Source organism: Fulmarus glacialis, unplaced genomic scaffold (genome assembly GCF_000690835.1).
Source record: "Fulmarus glacialis isolate BGI_N327 unplaced genomic scaffold, ASM69083v1 scaffold349, whole genome shotgun sequence".
NCBI lineage: Eukaryota > Metazoa > Chordata > Aves > Procellariiformes > Procellariidae > Fulmarus > Fulmarus glacialis.
Genome location: NW_009234961.1, coordinates 140,528 through 163,066, shown reverse-complemented (window position 1 = coordinate 163,066; position 22,539 = coordinate 140,528). Strand labels below are relative to the sequence as shown.

Sequence of the window (22,539 nt, the reverse complement as noted above, 5' to 3'; positions counted from 1 at the left end):
CATGACACATGCAGATTCACTGGATACAGTCAATGTATTACTGCTCTTGCGTATGGCACATATTGTGAAATCTCCAATACTTATATACATATGAAAAGGTTCTCTATTCAAGCCCCAGGATGCAATCCAGTTCTCAATACAACAGCCAGCAGAAACTGAACGTGAAACCTTTCCAGATACACTTCTCTGTATCTTGCATAACATTCTAAGATTAGAGAATGCCATGGAAAAAGACAAACACACATAAACTGAGAAGTGGAAAATAAGCAATGTTTAAGGAGGTATGACTCTTGAGTCACTGGAAATAGAGTTCATTCATGCTCCTGTTGAAGTAGTAAAGGATGTTTCTTGGTTGTCCTCCCTACACTAACAGCTTATACATATGGCTTGAAACAGTCAACATTAGTTATCTCGATTAACATGTTGTATCTCTTACCACAATTTGAGTCATCTGCTAGTGACTGTGGTACCTCACAGAATCTCAAATGATGCAATTTGAAGGTCATTAATTATATAACATAAAAGACCAACTGCTGAAATGCTATGTTGTTCAGTGAGACCAGTTCTGTCAGACAGATCAAAGACAGTCTTCCCCCAAATAACGTTGAAGTATAGAAAATCTTTCACCGTATTTGACTTAGTTTTTCTCAGTTAAATTTCAGAGGTGAAGAAGTAGTTAACTTACTTGTAAGTGATGAGATATGCCAGGTATCAAAAGTGTCATAAATCTCATTATCACTCCTGTATGGAAGCTGGTAATTGGTACAAGACAAACAATTTAAATAAGCCGTTCAGGTAAGTGCCCTTGCTGAAAATGCACTGGGAAGTGCTTTTTTCAGCTAAGCATGAAGGTTAAAACCACAACAAATGCAATACAAGAATTAAAAGTGAAGTCCAAGCTAAGAGGCTTGAAGGAGCACCACTCCACTAAATCCCTGTTAGTACCTAAACAGGGCAGGGATCTGACTTTTAGGGACCCTAGGCAGGCAAACAGAACATCATGTAAACAAGCAAGACAAAACGTGCACAGACTTCTTCCTTTACCCCACCGTATGTTGTCACGACAGCTGGAAATCGTAAGGGGAGTCCAGTGCTGGAAAGTCTCCGAAGGAAACTCTTTGCTTCTAGCAAGATGAATAATACACCTGTTCCCTAGTTGTGAGCAAACACTACAAAGGAATAATTAGAAACTATCTGACCTGAAACCCACATGCCCATTACTGTGGTATTTTTCCACCTACTACAGGTGAAACAGAAGATGGGCTGGACCTGGAAGGGGAGGGGTGGAGTGGCAGCACAAGATGCTGATTTATAAAGCACTAGCAAACAGTGCTCTTCCTCCACAGGCTTTGGACAACGAACTCGTCCTGCCTGAAGGATGCCAAAGTGCAAGCAGGATTCCAGCTAATGTCTGCTTGCCAGCCGAGAGGGAACTACAACCTCTGTGAGCTTTTGCACTCCAATAGCCAAAACTGCTCTGAGCCACTTCACTCTCCAGTTGGGCTTTTGCTTTTCATCCAGAGACTTTAGCTTGGCTGTTTCATTCCATCAGGAAAGAAATAAACTCACCAAGATGGTAAAGGTGAGTACACTGTTCACAGAATTGCTGCTACTGCATATGTGTTTCTTCTCAAGAACAAGCATTAATTTAAGTTTTAATATACATATCTATACTATAAATACAAGCTAAGTGAGAAACGGAGCTAATACTAGGCACTGTTGGGCATCCAGTGTAATGACTAAAATTTTCACTGTAGACTGGTATGCAACTCTAATCCTAAACAGTAAAGAGATCAGATTGGATAGGGAAGAATTCTAGGACTGGCTAGTTTCATAATCAATAGTTTCACGAACACTATCCCTTTTGCAAATGCCAAAATCTGAGATTTTATGAAAATTTGCAGCTTAAAAGTTAAACATAGATTATGCATAGAAGTGATCAATAGATTTTGCTATCTTCATTAATTTTCTTTATTATTCTCCTCCATCTGCTAAGTTCTCACAATAGATAGCTGTTTTCTCTCTCTCCTGGTCTCTCTACTTTATGGGGATTTGAAAAGCTGAACAGATTTTTGTGTGGGATAGTTAAAGAGAGGAGGAGGAGAAGGAAGAAGGTGAAGGAAAAATCCCAATAGATAAACCAGATTGTGAATCTTCAGCAAGGTATAAAAAATAGAACTTCTTATAACAGACATCCTTTATCTGGGATATGTATCACCAAGCAAATTCAAGTGCTTTAGGAAAAGGATTCCATACTTTTAACTCCCCAAACTACTCACCAGTTCTTAGCTTTTCGCTTCCTCAGGATACAACGTCAAGACTTCAATATTCCTCTAATTAAAGGGCATCTGAGGATAAGATGCCACTTTTGAGTTCAGAATAGTATTAAGTAATAAGATGTCCCACTCCTTTTTTTTTTTTTTCTTGTTGTTTCCATTACTTGAGCTCTCTGGTTTAGTCTGTATGTAATTAAGATGTCTACTCTCAACTCATCTGCAATATTACCTCTGCAGGAGTCCAAACATTGACAAATGCCCTGCAGAGTGCGTATGTACTCATTAGACAGACAACAGCAGCAGCAGTCTACAAGCTCATCTGTCCCACTAGTAAAGCACACCATCAGATAAGATCCAGTATGACTCTTATGAAGGTCTGATGGTTAATCTGTAAGGAAGCCTCTGAAATGGGGTCAACCAATAGTTCTTCCAAGGCATGGCATGTAGTTTACAAGATAATTAGGATCTGGAACGTTATGGTTATGATTATAACCTGGTAAATTAGCAACACAGGAAGTTTGCCCTTCAGACTACCGTATTAACTTAAAGTTAGGAAACAGCACAACCCCTGAGTTATCAATAAAAGCAAAACATTGTCAGAGGTTTAGCAGCTTCCCTAGGTTAACAGTTTCCTGTACCTGATACTAGATTGGCAAAAATGTGTGAAGAGTTTGCTAACTCCCCATCAGTTCTGAGCTCTACGTGAAAAGAAAGACTTGCTTCTCCTTGGCTACCAGCATGGTGTTTGCCTCCATTTTCTTGCTACGTGATTGAGTGTAAATGTGTAAATATAAATGTGTAAATGTTAATTTTAATTAAAAAAGAAAAGTAAATCTTGAAGTCATGTATCTAAAAAGCTCCAGGAACAGGCAAGTTCTCAATGAATATTCCCCCCACCCCCCTTCCTTTCAAAAATCTTTTGCTTTTACACTGATCTCTTCTTGGAGCTGATTTATGACTTAATAGTTTTCACCAGCAATGCTGAGATCCTGGGTAGTATTCCTACGCTTTGTGTTAGACCATAAACTACTAAAAGTGTTGCACATCTCTAAAGGAATCACTGTAATTTACATCTGCTGAAGACCTGACCATGATTACTGTAACTGGAGAGATCTCAGCTGGAGAGATCTCAGGATAAGACAGGAACTAGCACTCTAAGTTACCAGGAGAAAGAGACAGTAGCAATCTGTAGCTTGTCTAAAAAAAAGTAGATTTGTCAGAGTTTGACTTGTTTGTGGTATTTTTTTACTGCTTCCTTCAAGTCCCAGCAGATGTTCACAACAATGCCAAAACCTTATTTCTTTTACAGAAAAAGTCTGATGTTTACTCGGTTGAGATCTATGGGACAAAAGATCTAGAAAAAACAGATATTGGAGATGAAGGGGAGAAGTACAAAGACTTGAAAGGCAACAAGAAAAAAAAGAAGGCAGAAGAGCTTAAGAAAGAACTGGACCTGGTGAGTGTTGCTAAGCTCCCATTACACTTGGTAGAACAGCCTCTACCCACTGTCTGAATGAAGTCCAGTGAAGGGGAGTGAAATGCCAATGCACTATCATTTTAACAGAAGACCTGCTGCACTGAAAACCCTAACACAGGGAAGGATTCGCTTCCTCATGCTCCTGAAGTGTGCCAGAAAAAGGTTGTGCAGGATTAATTCCTATAATGAAAGAATGATTCTGGCTTAATTAAGCCATCAATGGTACAGAACATTATCTCCCCAAAGAGGAGTTATTCCCCAGATGGAATAACTGCAATCAGTATTTCCTCTGAACTGCCACGTGCACAGTCAAGCAGGAAACAGAGGGAAAGGTAAAAGCACAACATTTTGCTCCAGAGATTTCTAGTAGATCTAAAAGCATGCCTCAGCTTTAAGCACAGGTTTTTTTCCCCAAACTAAACGCACCGCACTTCAAGGACAGAGCACTAAGCTCAAGAAACCTGTATTTTGCTTCTGGCTTGCTACTGACCTGCTGGCTGATCTTGGAAAAGTTGCTTCCTCTCTATACGTTTCAGTTTCCCAATCTGAAAAATGAAGGTAATTATACTGACCTCTTTTCTGAATTGCTTTGAGAGCAACTCAAAGGAGAGGCTATTTATGGGCTAGATGGTATTTCAAAGGTAAGGAAACCCCAAAATGGGCCATCATTTTACCCATCACGTTTCCAAGATCTACCCAGTACTAGCTAAATAATTCTCAATGTATCTTATCTTTGCCACCAGGGGATGTATCATTACTCTCATGTTTCTAAAGAGAAACAAAAGCACAGACAAGTTAATTGACTCATCCAAGTACCAATGAATCACTCTGTAAAAACAATTGTGAGATCTCTCAAATTCTTGGCTTCTAAATCTCAGTTTGTTCGGCACAAGATATAATTAGGTCAATGATACCACAGAGGTATCACTGCAGGGAAAGGAGAAGAGCTTTGAGATTTCCCTGTCCCACACCCCCTTTTTAGCTGTGGTTAGAACCTGCTGCTTCTTTCCACAAGACTGTGGCGAATAATTTCACATACCCTACCTTGTCAATCAAGTGCAAAGATTGTTGTCACACATATTCTGAGACCACACCCTTTCTCCTATCAACATATTGCCTATGGTACTGAATGCTTGAGTCCTGTAGCATGTAGAAAGGAACTATTTATCTAAAAGAAGCACAGACCTTTGGCAAGCAGTATTAACATGAAAACACCATTCTGTTCTTGTGACAGATTTGCTGGAGGAGGGAGCTATTTACAAAAGTACTCTCAAAATCAAAAGAAAATACCATTTTCCGGCAGAAGATATTTTGCTTATCAATATACAAATTGCATATTGTCTATTCATGAAAGTGGGATGTCACACTAGCAACTGGATCCATGGTCCCAGATCCAGGCTGTCTGAACATTCTCCAGATCCTGAAATAAAAATTTCAAAAGGCTGACATTCTGCTCACTATTATTTTCTCTTTCTTTTGGAATCCAGGATGACCACAAACTCAGCACTTCAGAACTGGAGGAAAAGTATGGTACAAGCATCGATAAAGTAAGTCCATAGGGCATCATTAAGAAACTGCCTGAATCAGTTGCCTTACTTTGCTTTTGAATTACCCAAAGCTTCCTAGAAGCAGTAGGAGAACTTTCAGATCAACAGACTCGTACATAGATGTATGTGTGGATGCATGCATGCACGAGTATGATGCACTAACTCCCAATAAAGCCTAAACCAGCAAGTCAACGTGCAGCACTGACCTGGATTTAGACTGGAGTTTCTCTCAAGTCTGAAGAAGTCTGATCTATGATTTTGAAATCAAAATCCCTGCACAAAACGTGACCTCAAAGTTTGCACCAGGACCTCAGCTTTTCTGAAGTTTTTATCTGATATTTCAATTTCACTACAATTTATTTTTCACTGGCAGCGTCTGTAACAATCTATAGCAAGAGAGTGCACTGGAAATTATTTTACCTTGAAGGAAACACTAGATTTGAGAAACTATACACCTGAGTCCCTTTGACACCTAACATTTGAACACCAAAGCATTGCAACCTGGCCAGAATACAGACAAAAATTTCAAGGAACCCATGAACTACAAACAACTTGGTGGAAATGCAGAAACAGCAGCAAAAGAACCGATGTCTGTTTTTCCCCAGCTCTCCAAACAGTTAGTACAGGTATACTTGACAGATAACCGACAGAATAAAAACTCCTAATGGACACAGCCCAAGATTCAATGCTCCAGTAAAGAAATAATCTATTTCTTCATAGCAGATAACTAACAGTAGCCACCCTGAAATTGGAAAGTTTGGAAATCAAAGATGCAGGCTACTGCAGCTGATCTGTGACACAAACAACATTTAAGAAAAAAACTGCATGCAAATTTTGTTCTGAGTTGAGACAAAAATCTGTTTTCTGTGACTTCATTTTAAACATGTCATTTACTTTTGCAGGGTCTCTCTAGTGCAAGAGCAGCAGAGATTTTGGCTCGGGATGGTCCCAACTCACTCACTCCTCCCAAAGCCACTCCTGAAATTGTTAAGTTCCTCAAGCAGATGGTGGGAGGGTTTTCCATCCTTTTATGGATAGGAGCTGTCTTCTCCTGGATTTCATTTGGCATTCAGCTTGCTCAGGGAGCTGAATCACCCTTTGACAATGTAAGTATTTGAATAACCAGAAAGTGAGTATTTGACCCTTTAACAATCTAAGTAATTTAAATATTACTTTACAGTTATTCAGTAACTACAAGGAGGCCTTTTATTCTTTCAGGACCCTCCCTCTGCTACCAAACATTTCTGATAAATGCTCAAATACCTGACATACCGCTTCTGTCTAAGAGTGCCTATTCAAAGGTTTTATAACCACTACTCATAATCGTAATACTTGAGTACTCATAAGAGCAATACTGAAGTCCACAAAGTACTCTGGAGTCTTTGACTCCGGTTCCCTTATGAGTTACACTCTGCTAGGAATATAATTTGTTGGGGTTTGTGTCAGGTTTAGTTTAGAGAAGGCTTTTAGAGAGGTGGGAAACTTGCTATTAAAAGCCCTTTTCATACTCAAAAAGCTTTACTTGATCATTAGCAGGGCAAAACTTGAAAGTTCTTTTCTTAAACTGTCTTTTAACCTGACCAATACTTCATTTTAAGAGTCTCCTGAAACAATATAGAACTCTGATTTATTCTAGCAGAGGAATTGCTGAACACTTGTCTTAAATTAACTAGATTATGTTTTTTATTTATTAGCTCTACCTTGGAGTAGTCCTGGCACTGGTTGTCATCCTCACTGGTATCTTCGCTTACTATCAAGAAGCTAAAAGCACAAACATCATGGCCAGCTTCAGTAAAATGATTCCACAGGTGAGAATAACCAAGGCATTTCATTTGAGATAAAAGTTCATTCTAATAATGCACCTCAAAATGACAAAAGCACAATAAGCCCAACCTGAATTTACCTCTTGGTAGGAGGTTTAGAGGATGGTACAATGCTAATTTTTGTCACACTTCTGTCTTTAAGCAAGCTCTTGTCATCCGAGATGCAGAAAAGAAGGAACTGCCAGCAGACCAGCTGGTGGTTGGAGACATCGTGGAAATAAAGGGCGGAGATAGGATCCCAGCGGACATTCGGCTGATCTTTACTCAGGGTTGTAAGGTAAACAGTACTTTGTAGAGCATGGGGAAAAAGGAAAAACATGGTTTAGAGACTTCTATTACATATAAAGAATTTCTGCGCACCCCATATGAGTTATTAACGCTTTAATTAGACATAATCATAGAGTGCAGAAGCTATACTGCGATGCTCAGCTCATCTAGGACTACCATCTCCACTCCCTGAACATTAGAAGAAGCCATTAGGTCCACACCATGTTTTAGCAATGATCTTTGCTAGGACAGGGGCAGAAATACCAATACAGTATTACGAGTTCCCACAGACCTGAAGGCAGATCTTCAAACCATGTTTTCTTTCAGGCTGCTACTGAAAATCCCACTGACAGACACACAACATTGACTGAACTGAATTCCCACAGGAATAGATTCTCTCAGTGACAAGAGCAACTCCCTCAGAGAAAAGGCACCAAGAGATAATGGCCCTGGTTGCTGGTTATTAAATGTGCTGCCACCTTACCTTCTGGGCTAGACATAACTGCATATTACTAACTTTAATATGGGCATGTCTCCGTTTCATTAAAGGTGGACAATTCTTCACTCACAGGGGAATCAGAACCACAGTCTCGTTCCTGTGACTTCACCCACGAGAACCCCTTGGAGACCAGGAACATTGCATTCTACTCCACCACCTGTGTGGAAGGTGTGTACAGGCAGAGAGAAGGGCCTCCAGAAATGGCACCTGTACAGGGTGCTACATAATACTGCTAACTCATTTTAAACAATTCTGCTTCAAGGAATTCCAGAAAGGTTTAGCTGCTCACGTGAAACTATTGTCCCAAGCACCTTAAGTGCTGGGCTGGTCATACTTAATATCAACCAGTGAGACATTTAACACCTAGCCTGGTTATGGGTGCAACAATCAACTAATTACGGTTTCTTTCCATCACTATCTTTAGGAATGTCAAGTTGCAGATGCCTCTAAGTACTTGTGAATGCTTCTGTGTAAGGGCTCTGCACACATAAAGGTGTTGTTCCTAGTCTCAGGGCTAAAAGGTATGTGTGTCATACCTAACAGACTATCTGCTATGAGACTGTACAGTGCCCAGGATAACACTACATTCCTACTGCAATGCAACCAAAAAAGACTCTAATTAATGAAAATAGCTTACGTTTTTCTCTTCAGAGCTATAAGATTTCCAACGGGAAGAATGTAATTCTGGGGTGATCTCTCAGTCACATGAAGGCTGAGAAGGGTCTTTGTCAATCAGTACTGGGTACAGAAGACAGGATTAGTCTCTCCTGGAGCTGACAGTCTTTTATTTCTTTGCAGGCACTGCTACTGGCATTGTAATCAACACTGGGGATCGCACTATCATCGGGCGGATTGCCTCTCTTGCATCGGGAGTAGGAAATGAGAAAACACCCATTGCTATTGAGATAGAACATTTCGTCTACCTGGTGGCAGGAGTGGCCATTTCCATTGGTGTTCTCTTCTTCATTATATCTGTTTCTATGCGGTACAAGATTCTGGACTCCATCATCTTTCTCATTGGCATCATTGTGGCAAACGTGCCAGAGGGACTGCTAGCCACGGTAACGGTGAGTCTATGTTTGAATTCACTGGTTGCCACTGTAGTTCTTCAGTCACTACCACAATTCGTCACTCGTAAGTTCATTACAGTGCAACAGTAACCAGTGAAAAACAGGTTATCTATTAAGTGATTTGGATGAGTTGAGTTTTTTCCATGAAACTGAAAGGACAAGCATTTCATTTGGGAATTCTGGCATAACTGAGCCATTAATCTTAAAAGCTTCAGCACAACAATCCAGTTTGAAATAAGGTTCTTCAAGTACTGTTCTCCCTCAATTGCTAACCAGTAGAATGATGTGACTCATTTCCCCACAACCTGTTCCTATTTGGAAATGAGGATATTGTACCCTAAAAGGCGCATGAAAATTCCACTTACTGACACATATAAAGCATCACTAAAATCCCTGGCTGTGAAGCAGCACACCTGCTAAGCACTGTTAGCCCTAAAGTATACCAACAACAAACAACCAGCAGTACTGCAGTAACAAAGAGAATCATTTCAGGATTCATTAAGTTGGTGATTAGGAGCCCCCTGCATTGTAGGTTCTTCCATCTAAAACAGCCTCTTAACATATATGACATTCTTATTTCTATCACCAGGAAAGCAGCTTCTATCAGCAGGAAAGCAGCTTCCTCTCAGCAGCAAATGTACTTGTGCTAGTTACAGCCAAACCTCTGACCTTAATAATGCTATTAAAAAAGAAAAAAAATGCACTGCAGTCAACCAAAAGATAAATTTTTTAAAATGTTCTCTTCTTAAAAAAAATAAACACAAAAACCCTAGCAGACGTATGTAACGTCATTGCATCATTCTGTAACTGTACCTCACTAACAGTGAGCTGAACTTCTTTACTTCTGCCAGGTGAGTCTGTCTCTGACAGCCAAGCGGATGGCGAAGAAGAACTGTTTGGTGAAGAACTTGGAAGCTGTAGAAACACTCGGTTCTACCTCCATCATCTGTTCCGACAAGACAGGGACCCTCACACAAAACAGAATGACTGTTGCTCACCTCTGGTTTGATAATCAGATCTACTCAGCTGACACCAGTGAAGATCAAACAAGTAAATAGGGCAATGGGGGATCTGGGAAGGGGCAACTACTTGGATCAAACCTGTGGTGTTTCACACTTACCGGCTGTCAAACTGATGTCAATGAGAGTATCTTTTGGTAGCTAAACCAGACATGTTTTCCTTGCACATAGAAGTGTCATGTGCATCAGGAAAGTCCCTTCTTAGCCATGTAGAGATGTGAAAAACAGAATTAATATTTGAACTCCACTCACAGAAAGTAAGTCTGGAGGAGGTTCTAACCCAGATCCTTTTGCCGACAGGAAACTTAGTAGGGAAATAAACAGAGAAATATCATATAAGCCAGAACTGCTAACTGACAGATGTAACGGTTTGTGTCAAATTGTTTTTCTGTAACAGAACCTCTCAAAAGAGCAATTTTCTTCTGCAAATAATTCAGTCCTGTTGTTTCAAACTTCACCTTCTACTTCCATCACGTAATATGCTAAGGGATGCAATATTTATTTTCCTTCCTCTCAGCCCAGCCTTTTGATCAAAGTTCTCCGTCATGGACAGCATTATCAAAAATTGTAACCCTCTGCAACCGGGCAGAATTCAGACCAGGACAGGAGAATCTCCCAATAATGAAGGTACTGCCTACTTCATATCAGCTTATTTCTCTTCCTCTGAAAGAACAATACATATAAGTTGTTCTGTTTGGCTTTAGTAATCTCCCCTTCATTTTACCACAGCTATCTTCTAAGTTACTATTTATAGTAGCATTACTGCTATAGACGCGCAAAAAGTTTAAGTCGGGGAAAAAAACCCACAAAGCCAAGAGCAACTGTCCCCATAAAGAAAAAGACAATTCAGGTAGAAAGAATTTCTATGCTAGTAATTGCTACACTATTAATTTAATATAGCAAGATAGAAAAGGTAAACATGCCTTAATTAATGTCTTTACACATGACTTCTGAAGGTAGAAAATTCTGGTGATAGACCACCAGATCAAATCCCCGATTTCTACTGTTTCCTCCATCAATGCTTTCCTCAAAGTCACTTGATTTTGTCCATCAGTCAGCTCACCCATACATGCCTGCTGCTACCCCAGAACTGCATTACAAAGCTTCCACACAAACATGAAAGTGATCACAAATCTTGCGCTTTTGCAGAATCAAGCACTAATTTAATCTCTTTGCTGTACCTTAGTTCGAGCAGCAAGTGCAAACCAGATGTCCCAAATTTTTACTGTAATAATTTTACAGGAGAACCTGGATGTAGCAACGTAGCTTCATTGCTGCTTAAGCATACAACATGTTATAGAAGCACGCAAGCTCTCCTGATGGAAGTGCAGAAGTATACGTGCTATAAACTGTTTCTTCTTTTGTGCATACAGAGAGTTGTGGTAGGTGATGCCTCCGAAACAGCTCTGCTAAAATTTGCAGAAGTCATTTTGGGTGACGTCATGAATATTAGAGCGCGAAACAAGAAAGTGGCTGAAATTCCTTTCAACTCTACCAACAAATTCCAGGTGTGTTTCATTTGTGGAAGTTATGCCAGATTTAAACCGTTTCTATCACTGGGTCTAATGCAACTACTTGTGACCTCGAAGTCTTAATGGGGTAATTCAGTGACAGAGGAAATCTAAGCTATAATAAATGTAGTTCATTCCATTTGACGGAATGCATTATATTGTCATGGACAAGAAGAAACATTATTTCCATGCAAAGCGATCAAAACTAGAAACAAATGAGGATCAAGTATGCTCTTTCAAATCATTTCATATTTGCGGTACACAGCTTTCCATTCATGAGACTGATGATCCCAACGACAAACGCTTTCTGCTGGTGATGAAAGGTGCCCCAGAGAGGATTTTAGAGAGATGTAGCACCATCATGATCAACGGCAAAGAGGAACCACTGGACAGTGAAAAGGCAGAAGCTTTCCAAACAGCATACATGGAGCTGGGGGGCATGGGAGAGAGAGTGCTGGGTGAGTCCAACCAGAGGGACTATCAGAGAACTGCGGTGTAAAATGGGGTTTTAAATCTTGGTACAATCCAGTGTGTCTGGACTTCATTCCTCTTGCAGCGGAGGGAAAAAAGGAAAGTGCACAGCTCCTAAGCAGAGTGTTAAAACCACACTGATGTGCTATAGACTCTCTGTGGCAGGGATGCTCTTACTGCTCCATACTGATGTTGATCTGCCACATTGCGCAGTCAAAAAAACCCGTAAGTAATCCACAAAAGACAAGACTCTTCTCTGCTGGCAGTATCACTAGCTTTGCCATGTGAAACACTGAGTCTACATGAACTTTGATGTGAAGGTTACAATAACAGGTTAAAAAATTCTCCATGAAAATCTAATGGTTAAATGCACTGGAATTCTACGGACAAGAGCAAAGCCTGATGCTATATAGCAAGCTCCCTTCTTTCTCCCACTATTTCCTGTACATTACATCAACTTAAGTTTCTTTTCAGGTTTCTGTCATTTGTACCTGCCTGAAAACGAGTTTCCAGACACCTACCCATTTGACACAGATTCCATGAACTTCCCAACCTCCAACCTGTGCTTTGTTGGGCTCTTATCTATGATTGACCCACCTCGTTCCACAGTGCCAGATGCTGTCTCAAAATGCCGCAGTGCTGGGATCAAGGTAGGGATTTTACAATGAAAAATACAGTGATTCTACAGAAAGACTCATGATAATACAACTTTTAAGATCTTCCACCACATTGTCATTAAGTATCTTTCTAGCAACAACCACCAAAAATCTAAATGTTCGTTAATACCATTCTACAATTGTAACTTAAAGAAACTACTTGAAGGCCCCGAGAGGCAAAACAGTTTAATTTAACGTTGGGAATCAGACTATAGGAAGTGCACAGAACCCCAAAATTGGAAATCCAAATTTAGAAAAGCTCAGATACTATCTCATCAGATCCATTTCTAGAATATAGGAACCATGCTGGCTAAAATTACTTGCTTGTGAACAGCATCAGGTAACAGAAACAATTCTTGAGAAGGCATTAGGACACAGGGCTACACCTGTTATGAACTTCTATGCATAGGAATCACTAATCTCAAAACTGTTCAAGTTGAACCTGAAGCAGTAATTCTCCTAATTTCACTGCCAGGGGACCCACAAGTAAACTTTCAGCTCTAGGCAGAGAGGCAACCTAGCTAAAGAAAGGAAAAATCAGTATCCGGAATTACTGATCTCAGATGAGATGAATCCCAAGTCCCAATCCTGACGAAATTTTCTGTGGTCTGAAGGCAGATCTGGCAACTGGCAACTTTTCTTTAAGGAAAACAAGAAAAAACTGTGTCTTTTCTGTCAGGACACCTCAGTCACGAGGATCCATTTTAAGATGCAACATTCTAACGAACTCTCACCTTTCAGTATACCTAATATAAATTCTTACATAAAGGCGTCTTTATTTTGCATTATTCTAACCTTGCTGCCCGTGACAAGTTCTTCCTTTACAGGCCTGATAAAATAGCGCTAATAAACAAAAGGTAGGGACCAGATGTCAATATAGAGCTAATTAAGTGACAGTGATAATCTGTCATTGTTATGTACATAGCACAGCTTTCCAAGTTCAGATTCTAAACTGCTTCCTGTTCTACAACAATAGATATTTCACCTTATCTCACTCCAGCCATTGCACGTTCATTTGTCACTCATGCTGAGTGCTTGTCCCTTCCCCAGGTTATCATGGTCACTGGCGACCATCCAATCACGGCTAAGGCCATTGCCAAGAGCGTAGGCATCATTTCAGCCACCAGCGAGACTGTGGAAGATATTGCCAAGCGCCTCAACATTCCTGTCGAGCAAGTCAATAGACGGTAAGAGCAAACAGATTATAGGGGATACCTATGCGTTCATATTCTGAAAGCTATGCCTTCTCCCTCCACAATGCTTTTATGGCCTATTTCTACATCACGGCTGCTTTTTGCTTTTCTGTTTCTGGATACATTCCCAGCCATTGTGTCCATCCAACTTGTCATCTCTACCTAAGTAACTATGTGTCTAGGTCAGTGGCTCTCATCTTCACTGGCCCTTGAAAAAAACCCAGCAAATTATACTTCGCAGATCACGTTGGACTTTGCTGTCACTGCCCACTTGACAAAACATATGAAAAGCAAAATTCAGAATCACATGACCTAAGGACCATCAGTCCAAATTCCTCTTTCACCCATTAAATGCGAAAAAAAAAAAAAAAAAAAAGAACGATAAAAGCTCTTTACAGAAAAGATGTCTTCCTCCTCCACTGTCCCACCCTCCCACTCAGAGCCCTCTTTAAAATGCATTTTCTGCTGTTATGTCTGCTCAGGAGGAAGCTTCAATTAGTCCCCTCTGTATCTAGGTAACTGTAATTCACTCTGGATTTCTACAGTGGCTTTCATTCAACACCTGCTGATTAACAGCTAATGCTTCTGAAATTAACTCAATTTGCTGCTTTCCTTACTATCAAGCCTTACACATTCTATGAGTGCACTATTTTTATCTAAGCCTTTGGATTTGAAAATTTACCCAGCTTTCCCATGGCTCTTACAGAGAAGCTACAGCAGCAGTAGTTAATGGGATGGAGCTGAAGGATATGAGCTTGCAGCAGCTGGATGAAATCTTGTGTAACCACTCAGAGATAGTCTTTGCTCGGACATCGCCCCAACAGAAACTGATTATAGTTGAAGGCTGCCAAAGGCAGGTGAGCAAGAGGCGTAAAAGGTTATACACAGATATGGCTATAGGGCATTCATGAGGCAGTAGCTTTCCCCAGATATCATCCCCGAGGTGAGAGGGTGGAAGCCAACTTCCAATGCTCTCTAAGCGCTGTTTATACTTTTTTCACTGTGCAAGAACATGATCTAACAGATTGCCACAAACACTGTCTGGACAGAATCCAAGCTACTCAAATTCCTGTTACAGACGCCGAACTCCTATTGACAAAACGAGCTTGGAGCTGTACCGAGGGTCTGTCTTTTGCATGTAATTCTGAGAAGCTGCTGCTGTGCTGCACATAAAGCCTCCTGGGCAGAGACTGTACACTGTTTGGGAAGGAGCCTTCCCTCAGGAATTCTTTAAACCCAGATAAAAGCAACATGTTACCACATCCTCTCATCTTATCTATTGTGGCCACTTAGACCTATGCACTTCCCGCCCACAGGAATGTTTAGAAGCAAAATAAGGCATGAATCCCGCAAAATGTCATAGCATGATTTATGTAGGACCAAGCCCTATCTATGTTACTTTCAAAGACTGTAAAACAACCCACAGAAAGCAGGATTTAAAGAGAGCTTGTCTCATCCACGCGCAATACTATGTAAAGGAGCATGGAGGGCAGCCAGCACAACAGGCAGAAGGGAAAGAAATGCCAAGTATAGAGCTCTGAAAAAGATGCAAGTTGTCATCAGAAGACTCTCCCCTCAGATATGACATCTTCCAAGTACATGCTGCAGATTGAAAGCCCCACTACTGCTGTGCCTGAACTTTGCAGAGAAGGAGATGTGGCACAAGACATTATTTTATTTTTGTAATTATGCCAGAGCTAAGCTTTCCAATCAGAATTATCAGCTCTTCGGGTTTAAGCCTGAACAGCTTTCAGGACAGTAAAAAAAAAAAAAAAAACCAAAAAAACCCAAAAACCCCACAAAACCATAAAATCTTTCAATTTCATCTCTTTTTTATTTTCTTTTTGAATGGCCTTTGGCAGGCAGGGTGTAAACGTGTTCCGCATTGCTTAGGCACCCACAGTCCTAGTAGATTTGCCTCTTTAAAGGATGAAAAGGAACACCCTCCCGCCCTCAGCTCAAGCCAGCCAGTCTACATGCTATGTTTAGTACTTAGAGCTTATAAGCCCTTCTGTACATAGCATTATTTATAGGTAGTGACACTGTGCTAAATCCCCACAGGGACAGGACATTCAGTATTTGTATTAATCAGTTTGTCAGGCTTTTTCCTACTCGGAACACTCTGTATTGCTATCAAACTATGAACTTTTGCATCAACTAGAACAGGACCTTTAGCTGCAGTAGATGGTTTCATTGGAAGATAACAAAGAAGCTGAGCTGAATAATCAGAGTTTTCCATCTTTTGGATTACTAGGGCAATTCTAGCATAGACTGGCAATGACCAGAAGTTGTTGGGATAGGATAAGAATGGTCTCTAACCAAACAGTTACATAATTTACAATTATGATGAAAACTGACTGATTCTATAAGCACTTCACAAAAAAAAAAAAGACAAGGACAGAACATGTTGTGTCAGCTCAATCTCCCACAGATGCCAGAGATGAGCCTGGGTCTGCTTAGACAAGGACAGACGTCTAAATGTTTAAGCCCTCTTATATTCCAAAGAAATGATCAGATTAATTGCATTTTAAGTGCATCTAATTTAAATGGCTAATCTTTAGAATATAGTAAACCATATCCCTAAATTTCCCGTTTCTCTCTACTATGAAGGGAGTCTAGATGACAAACTCAGATACAGACATCTATCACACAAAAGTCTGAGGTTGCTGTATTAATCCTACCTAGCGTCTTTCTGATCACTGGCTATGTTTTATGTGGGTGCGAGGGATTCAGAACTTCATATCAGCATCTTTCTTCTAGAGATTTAAAGACAGGGAGCGTGCTCAGAGCAGATTGTTTTTTTCAGCACCATCTCCTCAAAAAACCCACACCTGGATCCTTTTGTGTGTTTCAGGGAGCAGTTGTTGCCGTGACTGGAGATGGAGTCAATGACTCCCCAGCTCTTAAAAAAGCAGATATTGGAATCGCTATGGGTATTGCTGGTTCTGATGCAGCTAAAAATGCAGCTGATATGGTACTGCTGGATGATAACTTTGCTTCTATTGTCACAGGAGTGGAGGAAGGTAAAAATACAAGTTGCTATCCACTTTCTTAGCTGAAAGCTGCTGACAGCCACACAGCACTGGCGGGTCCTCCTGATCCTTCCCTCCTGCGCTCACCCCACCACCCCTTTATTCTTTCTGGATTTGGAAATGTGATTTTGAGATTTGGAAAAACTGGGAATTAATTCCATTTATAGACACATGACGGACAATAAGGAAATCATTCCCCTCTCTCACACATAGCATCAGTCTGCTATCACTGCTTGTTCAAGCTCCAGATAAAAGCACAGACAAAATGCAGTTCTGAGCCTCACAAAGATACAAATTGTTTTCTCTACGTTTTCACTCTATTACTTGCTCACACATCACCTTCACCATGCTCCACAGACTCCACTCTTCTTTCACTGTAAAGAGCTTGTAGTTTCCATTAAAACTACAGCGTACTGTGGAATGGGACTTTTTCCTCAATCTTTCTCATTGAAAGAGATTTTTTATTTTTGCTTGAATTTTCAGAAGGCTCTAAGGGAAAGTAGGTTAGTAGTTTAAAAAAAAAAACAACAAAATGCATGAGGAAACGTATGAGGAAAGTAGACATAAGCATTAAATGTTTTCACTTCACATTTAGTTAAAAATTGAATTTTTTTTCTGGAAAACACTGTTGACAATTAGCTTTTACAGAAGTGTTTGCTTTTCCTCCAGGCCGCCTGATCTTTGACAATCTAAAGAAAACAATTGCCTACACCCTGACTAAGAATATTGCTGAGCTCTGTCCCTTTCTCATCTACATTATTGCCAGCATTCCAATGCCAATTGGCACTATCACCATCCTGTTCATTGACCTGGGCACAGACATTGTAAGTTGGGGTCTTTTAAGTTATTTTCTGCTGAAATACCATGACAAGTGAGAGGGGTTGGGTGCAAAGGGACATGCAGAACACTGGAAGATTTAGTTGCCTTACCCTGCAGCTGAATAACAAGCTACTGAAAGAGTAGAGGGCTAGATTAAAAGCAGCCAGGTATAGAGGAAGAAGAGAAGAAAAAAAAAAAAAACTGCAGAGGGGGAGCAGAAAGAAAAGACTTCTGATCCATGCTGACAAGCAAAACTCAGCAGTGTGCAAAATAACTGTGTTTCAATCAAGAGATCATACAGATTGCTGCAGTTACTACAGGGGATGAATACCAGACATCTCATCAGAGCCCAGTCCAAGGGATCTGAAAGACCCTGTAATGTTTTCAGTATCCTCTAGCCCTTTGTATTGGCACATGATCACCAGACCTATGAAAGAGTTTCAGCCTTCCCTCAAATCCCTTATACATGTCAAGAGAATGCTACATGGATCCATCTTTCATTTGCTCTGTGTATAGTGAAAAGGCAGGGTATGTCAACAGAACCACTTGAGAAGTGAAACTTTTCTGTTAAGCATCTGAGAAGTAGACAAATGTTGCCACCAAAACTCTGATGGTTTATTTCTGTTATAGATTCCCTCTGTTGCATTAGCCTACGAAAAAGCTGAAAGCGATATTATGAACAGGAGACCTCGTAACAAAAGGAAAGACAGGCTGGTGAATGAGCAGCTCGCTGTATACTCCTATCTGCAGATTGGTAGGTTGGCATGTTCTCTGAAACACTACCTTGTATCAGCAAACCAAGACAGAGTCAAGTTGATTCATTTTTTAGAAAAGGGGGAGCTGAAACTCAATTCCTTCCTAGGCAAACATACTAACTCTCTTCTGTTGCTCATTATTCTACAATACAATAGGTTTTTATCAACAGAGGTCACGAACCTTAGAGCACTAAGAGCTCTAAAACTACCTGTAGACTTGTGGCAAGTTTCACGCCATAGGAGATAGATCAACACTGATATCCAGCACATTCCCAAGTGCTCCTAAGTTTTGCTTCTTCTTCATTTCTGCCTCTCTGATTTTGCAGGTATCATGCAGTCAGTGGGAGCCTTTGTAACCTATTTTACCGTGTATGCTGAACAAGGTTTCCTCCCTTCCACGCTGCTTGGTGTGCGAGTCAACTGGGAAAACAATGCCATTAATGACTTTGAGGATTCATATGGACAGGAATGGGTAAAGAAGCACTGAAACATCCTTGCACTGTCTCTCACTCAACAGTTTCTTAAAAATTCTATACTCTCCTCCAAAATAAAGGATTAAGGAGAGAGAGAGATTTAAATGCAAAAATAGTTTTCATCTAACGGTCCCTCAGGATAGACCCTTTAGAGCTTCCTGCCACCTAGCTCTTTCATTCAGACTCCATTCTTTCATTCATTCCTCTACAATTTGCCTTCTTCCAGTTCAAAGCCTCTGGAGATGTACCTTCTTCTCTGGACTTTATGTTCAGACCCATCATAATCTTTCAGCCCTGCTTCTGAACAGCACTACTTTAAAGTACTTTGCAGACTCTCCCTCCCCCTTTCACTCTCCACTCCCCCTCACTCATTCTGCAGAAATCACAAGACACAGAAGCCATTAATAAATCAACATAAATACCTCCTTACACCAAGCTCATGCTTCAGCCTCATGACTCATCCACAGTAACTAGCAGACTAGAACAACTGGCCAAAATCTGATCATTATGTATCTAAATCTGGAATAACTCTGCATTTACACCTTAGTAACTGAAATCCTACTATCAAGATTTGCAATCGCTGGCACAAGATATGAGTGTCTGATGTAACACTATTTGATTTTTCCTTCGCTTTGCAGACTAAATACCAGAGGATGTACCTACAGTGGACTGGTTACACTGCCTTTTTTGTCAGCATCACAATTCAGCAAGTTGCTGATTTGATCATCAGGAAAACACGAAGAAATTCCATTTTCCAGCAGGGTCTTTTCAGGTAAGTTTTCCAGATTCTTTACGTGACATATGAGAGGATAATTTAGCCTATTACTAATTTTAGAAGAAGGTTAGCTCAGTGATTTAGCCCACTCACATTCAGTCTTTGAACAAAGACTAAATCTGGCTTCAAGCAAACAAATCTCAGACAAAAATTTTATTACACCTCCCCCGACCCCGTTTCCTACTTCATGATAGGGGTTTTCTTTAAAGAAAGACATTGTACTGTTTCTCTGAAAATGCACCGGCTTAAAACTAACTCTCCATTCATTAAAATGTTTACTACAAAAAAGGGAGTTTCCTCTCCAGATTATTTTCTTAAGTTCTTTATGTATTTATCAATAGATAGCACATTTAGACTTCTCTGAGATAACTTTAGCCTCTGAGAAATGGAGATACCAGCTGGTCAAACTACCTAAGATGAGTGCTGGCTGCCCTCTGCACCCTTCAATCCCATGGAAGCCAGGGATTAAAAGTATCTATTGGGTCGGAGGCCACACGTAAAAGCTGGCATTTAGTCAGAGTATTTCTGATAGGAAAGCAAATTGTTTTCCTTTCTTTATCTGCAGGTACAGAGCCTACACCTATGTATATTTCCTTCTTACATTTACATTTGAGTCACAATGTGCACATTCACAGTGCAACTAGAAGACATGACTAATGCACGCTGCATGTCTATCTAAAGGTTGCTTTAATCTAGGCAGGTCAGGAATGCTACCAGGAAAGACACGGGCATACGCGATGTAAGACAGTGCTACAGAGTCTACCACTTGCCTCATGCTACTGTGTCTGCAGTGCTCATCATCTGATGCTGATCATTCAAGCTAGCTACCAAAGCACAACCACAACTCTGAAAGTGGCACAGTCTTTGCATTATGCTGTGGCATCAGGTTTTTACGCATGGACAGAGGCATGTAACCCTTCCTCTTTGCTTTTTGCAGGAACAAAGTCATCTGGGTGGGTATATTTTCCCAGATAGGAATTGCTCTGATTCTTACCTATGGTCTTGGACATGTTACAGCCCTGAACTTCACACCGCTGAGGTGAGTTTTGATGCTAGCGTACTTCCCTTGCCCTCCACATATAAACAGACATGGACTTACCATTCTGCCAGAATCAGACAAATGGGAGCAGGATGCCCATGCAGCACAATTCAAGGATGAGTATTTCAGAATCTTCATTATGAAGAACAGGGTGGACAATTTCTTGACCAAAAAAGGCATTATTTTCATAGTTTCCACAAAAAAAACCCCACTACTTTTTCTACTAGATTTGCTACCGAGGATCCAGAAACCTACTTGTGTAGAACAAACATTTTAATATTTTTTCCAGGATCCCCAATATTTTGGTGAGATTAGATAGCATTTTACTTAATTTTACGCAAGCAACTTTTATTTTAAATATATCACTGTCAGAATTTTTCTGCCATCTTCAGAGACTGTAATACCACCAGGCAATAGTTCCTTCTGAATAGTATCTGGAATAAATTAATTCAGTAACTACTTAAGTTTGGGGGGCTTACATGCACATCATCTTATTTCTAACCATTTCAGTGCTTAAATTAAGGGGAAAAAAAAAGCCAAAAAGGCCAGATTCTCTTTTAGTGACATCAAATAGCATAGACAGAGACCCCAGAAATTCAGCTGAGTGGTTAGATGCTTCTGAATGAGAACCTCTTCTCCCACTCCCAGGTTTCAGTATTGGTTTGTGGCTGTACCATTTGCCATCTTAATATGGGTGTATGATGAAGTCCGCAAGCTGTTTATCAGGAGATACCCAGGAAGTAAGTAGATTTTTCTAGTTTAGTATTTTAATATAAGGTGTCCTCTCCTACCCTTTCACTCATACACCTACCTTAGCTGCTGCTGACAGGTGGACTGCTTAAAAATGGACCATTTGTTCCTAATGATTACTTTTGGTTTCTGAGGACAAAATAACTGATCCCCGCCCTTCTCCTACTGCAGGCTGGTGGGACAAGAACATGTATTATTGAAACAGTCCTTATCACTGGTCGTCTTCCTCCTTGTGGAGAGCTTCTTCCCCACCTGACACAGCCTCTGCTGCTTTAATGTCCTGTCTGTGCAATATCAAGCATGGGTTCGCCCCATGAAGGGGTGAAGAAATTTCATGAATTTCATGAAGAAATAAGGACTTTAGAGGTTGATAAATTACCTCCCACTGTACTGTAAAGCTGACACTTGTCTAGAAATTGAAATGCTACCTATTTTTGTAACAAGCACCATTTTCCCTCATTCAAAGATGAACTTGGAGAGCACTCTGAGAGGAAAACATGCATAAAGGAAAAAAAGACAGAAAATCCATATAATCTAAGGCATTAATTTGCACTAAAGGTGGTGTTTGCTGATTTTCTTTTTTTGGTGGAATTGAATTCCAAGTGAGTACATACATAGATCTGCATTACCTTACCAAGGGTAAAAATGCTGTACAGGAATAATTTGATAATAAAACTTTTTCCAGAAAATGGTTCTCCGTCTTATTTTCCTATAAAGACTACGAGAAACTGAGTGGAACAGGAAAGGACCTAACCTCTGCCAGGTCAAAGAGGAAAGTAGTGCACACCTGCTTTTTTTGCACCCATTAACAGACTAACATACTTCAAATACCTGTTCAGTTTTGATAAATGCATCTTGAAAACCAAGGCACAACCAGTCAATTTCAACACTTCTAGATACCAAATTCAATACCCACTTTCCAAATGCCACAATCTCTATGGCAAAATAGACCTTAGTATGCATTAGATAGGTACAGTTAAAATTCTATTTGAAACCACATCTTTAATATGGTCATTTTAGCAAGAACCAGTGGGTACCACATCTTGTTTAGACAAAGGCTTTACCAATTTTAAAGCAAACGATAAAT

At 40.3% G+C, this 22,539-nt stretch overlaps 1 protein-coding gene across 1 annotated transcript; it reads left to right on the top strand.

The window, feature by feature from the left end:
• Positions 1-1,339: 1,339 nt before the first annotated feature.
• On the top strand, positions 1,340-22,141 carry ATP12A (ATPase, H+/K+ transporting, nongastric, alpha polypeptide). Its single transcript, XM_009585794.1, has 23 exons — positions 1,340-1,582; positions 3,586-3,732; positions 5,241-5,300; positions 6,203-6,406; positions 6,995-7,108; positions 7,266-7,400; positions 7,940-8,057; positions 8,688-8,956; positions 9,811-10,009; positions 10,496-10,605; positions 11,352-11,486; positions 11,755-11,947; positions 12,435-12,610; positions 13,667-13,803; positions 14,516-14,666; positions 16,664-16,832; positions 17,511-17,665; positions 18,291-18,414; positions 18,742-18,887; positions 19,527-19,660; positions 20,601-20,702; positions 21,351-21,442; positions 21,624-22,141. Exons 1-23 carry the CDS (start codon positions 1,574-1,576, stop codon positions 21,650-21,652), a joined length of 3,108 nt encoding a protein of 1,035 aa, XP_009584089.1. The 5' UTR covers positions 1,340-1,573; the 3' UTR covers positions 21,653-22,141.
• The last annotated feature ends 398 nt before the right edge of the window (positions 22,142-22,539 follow it).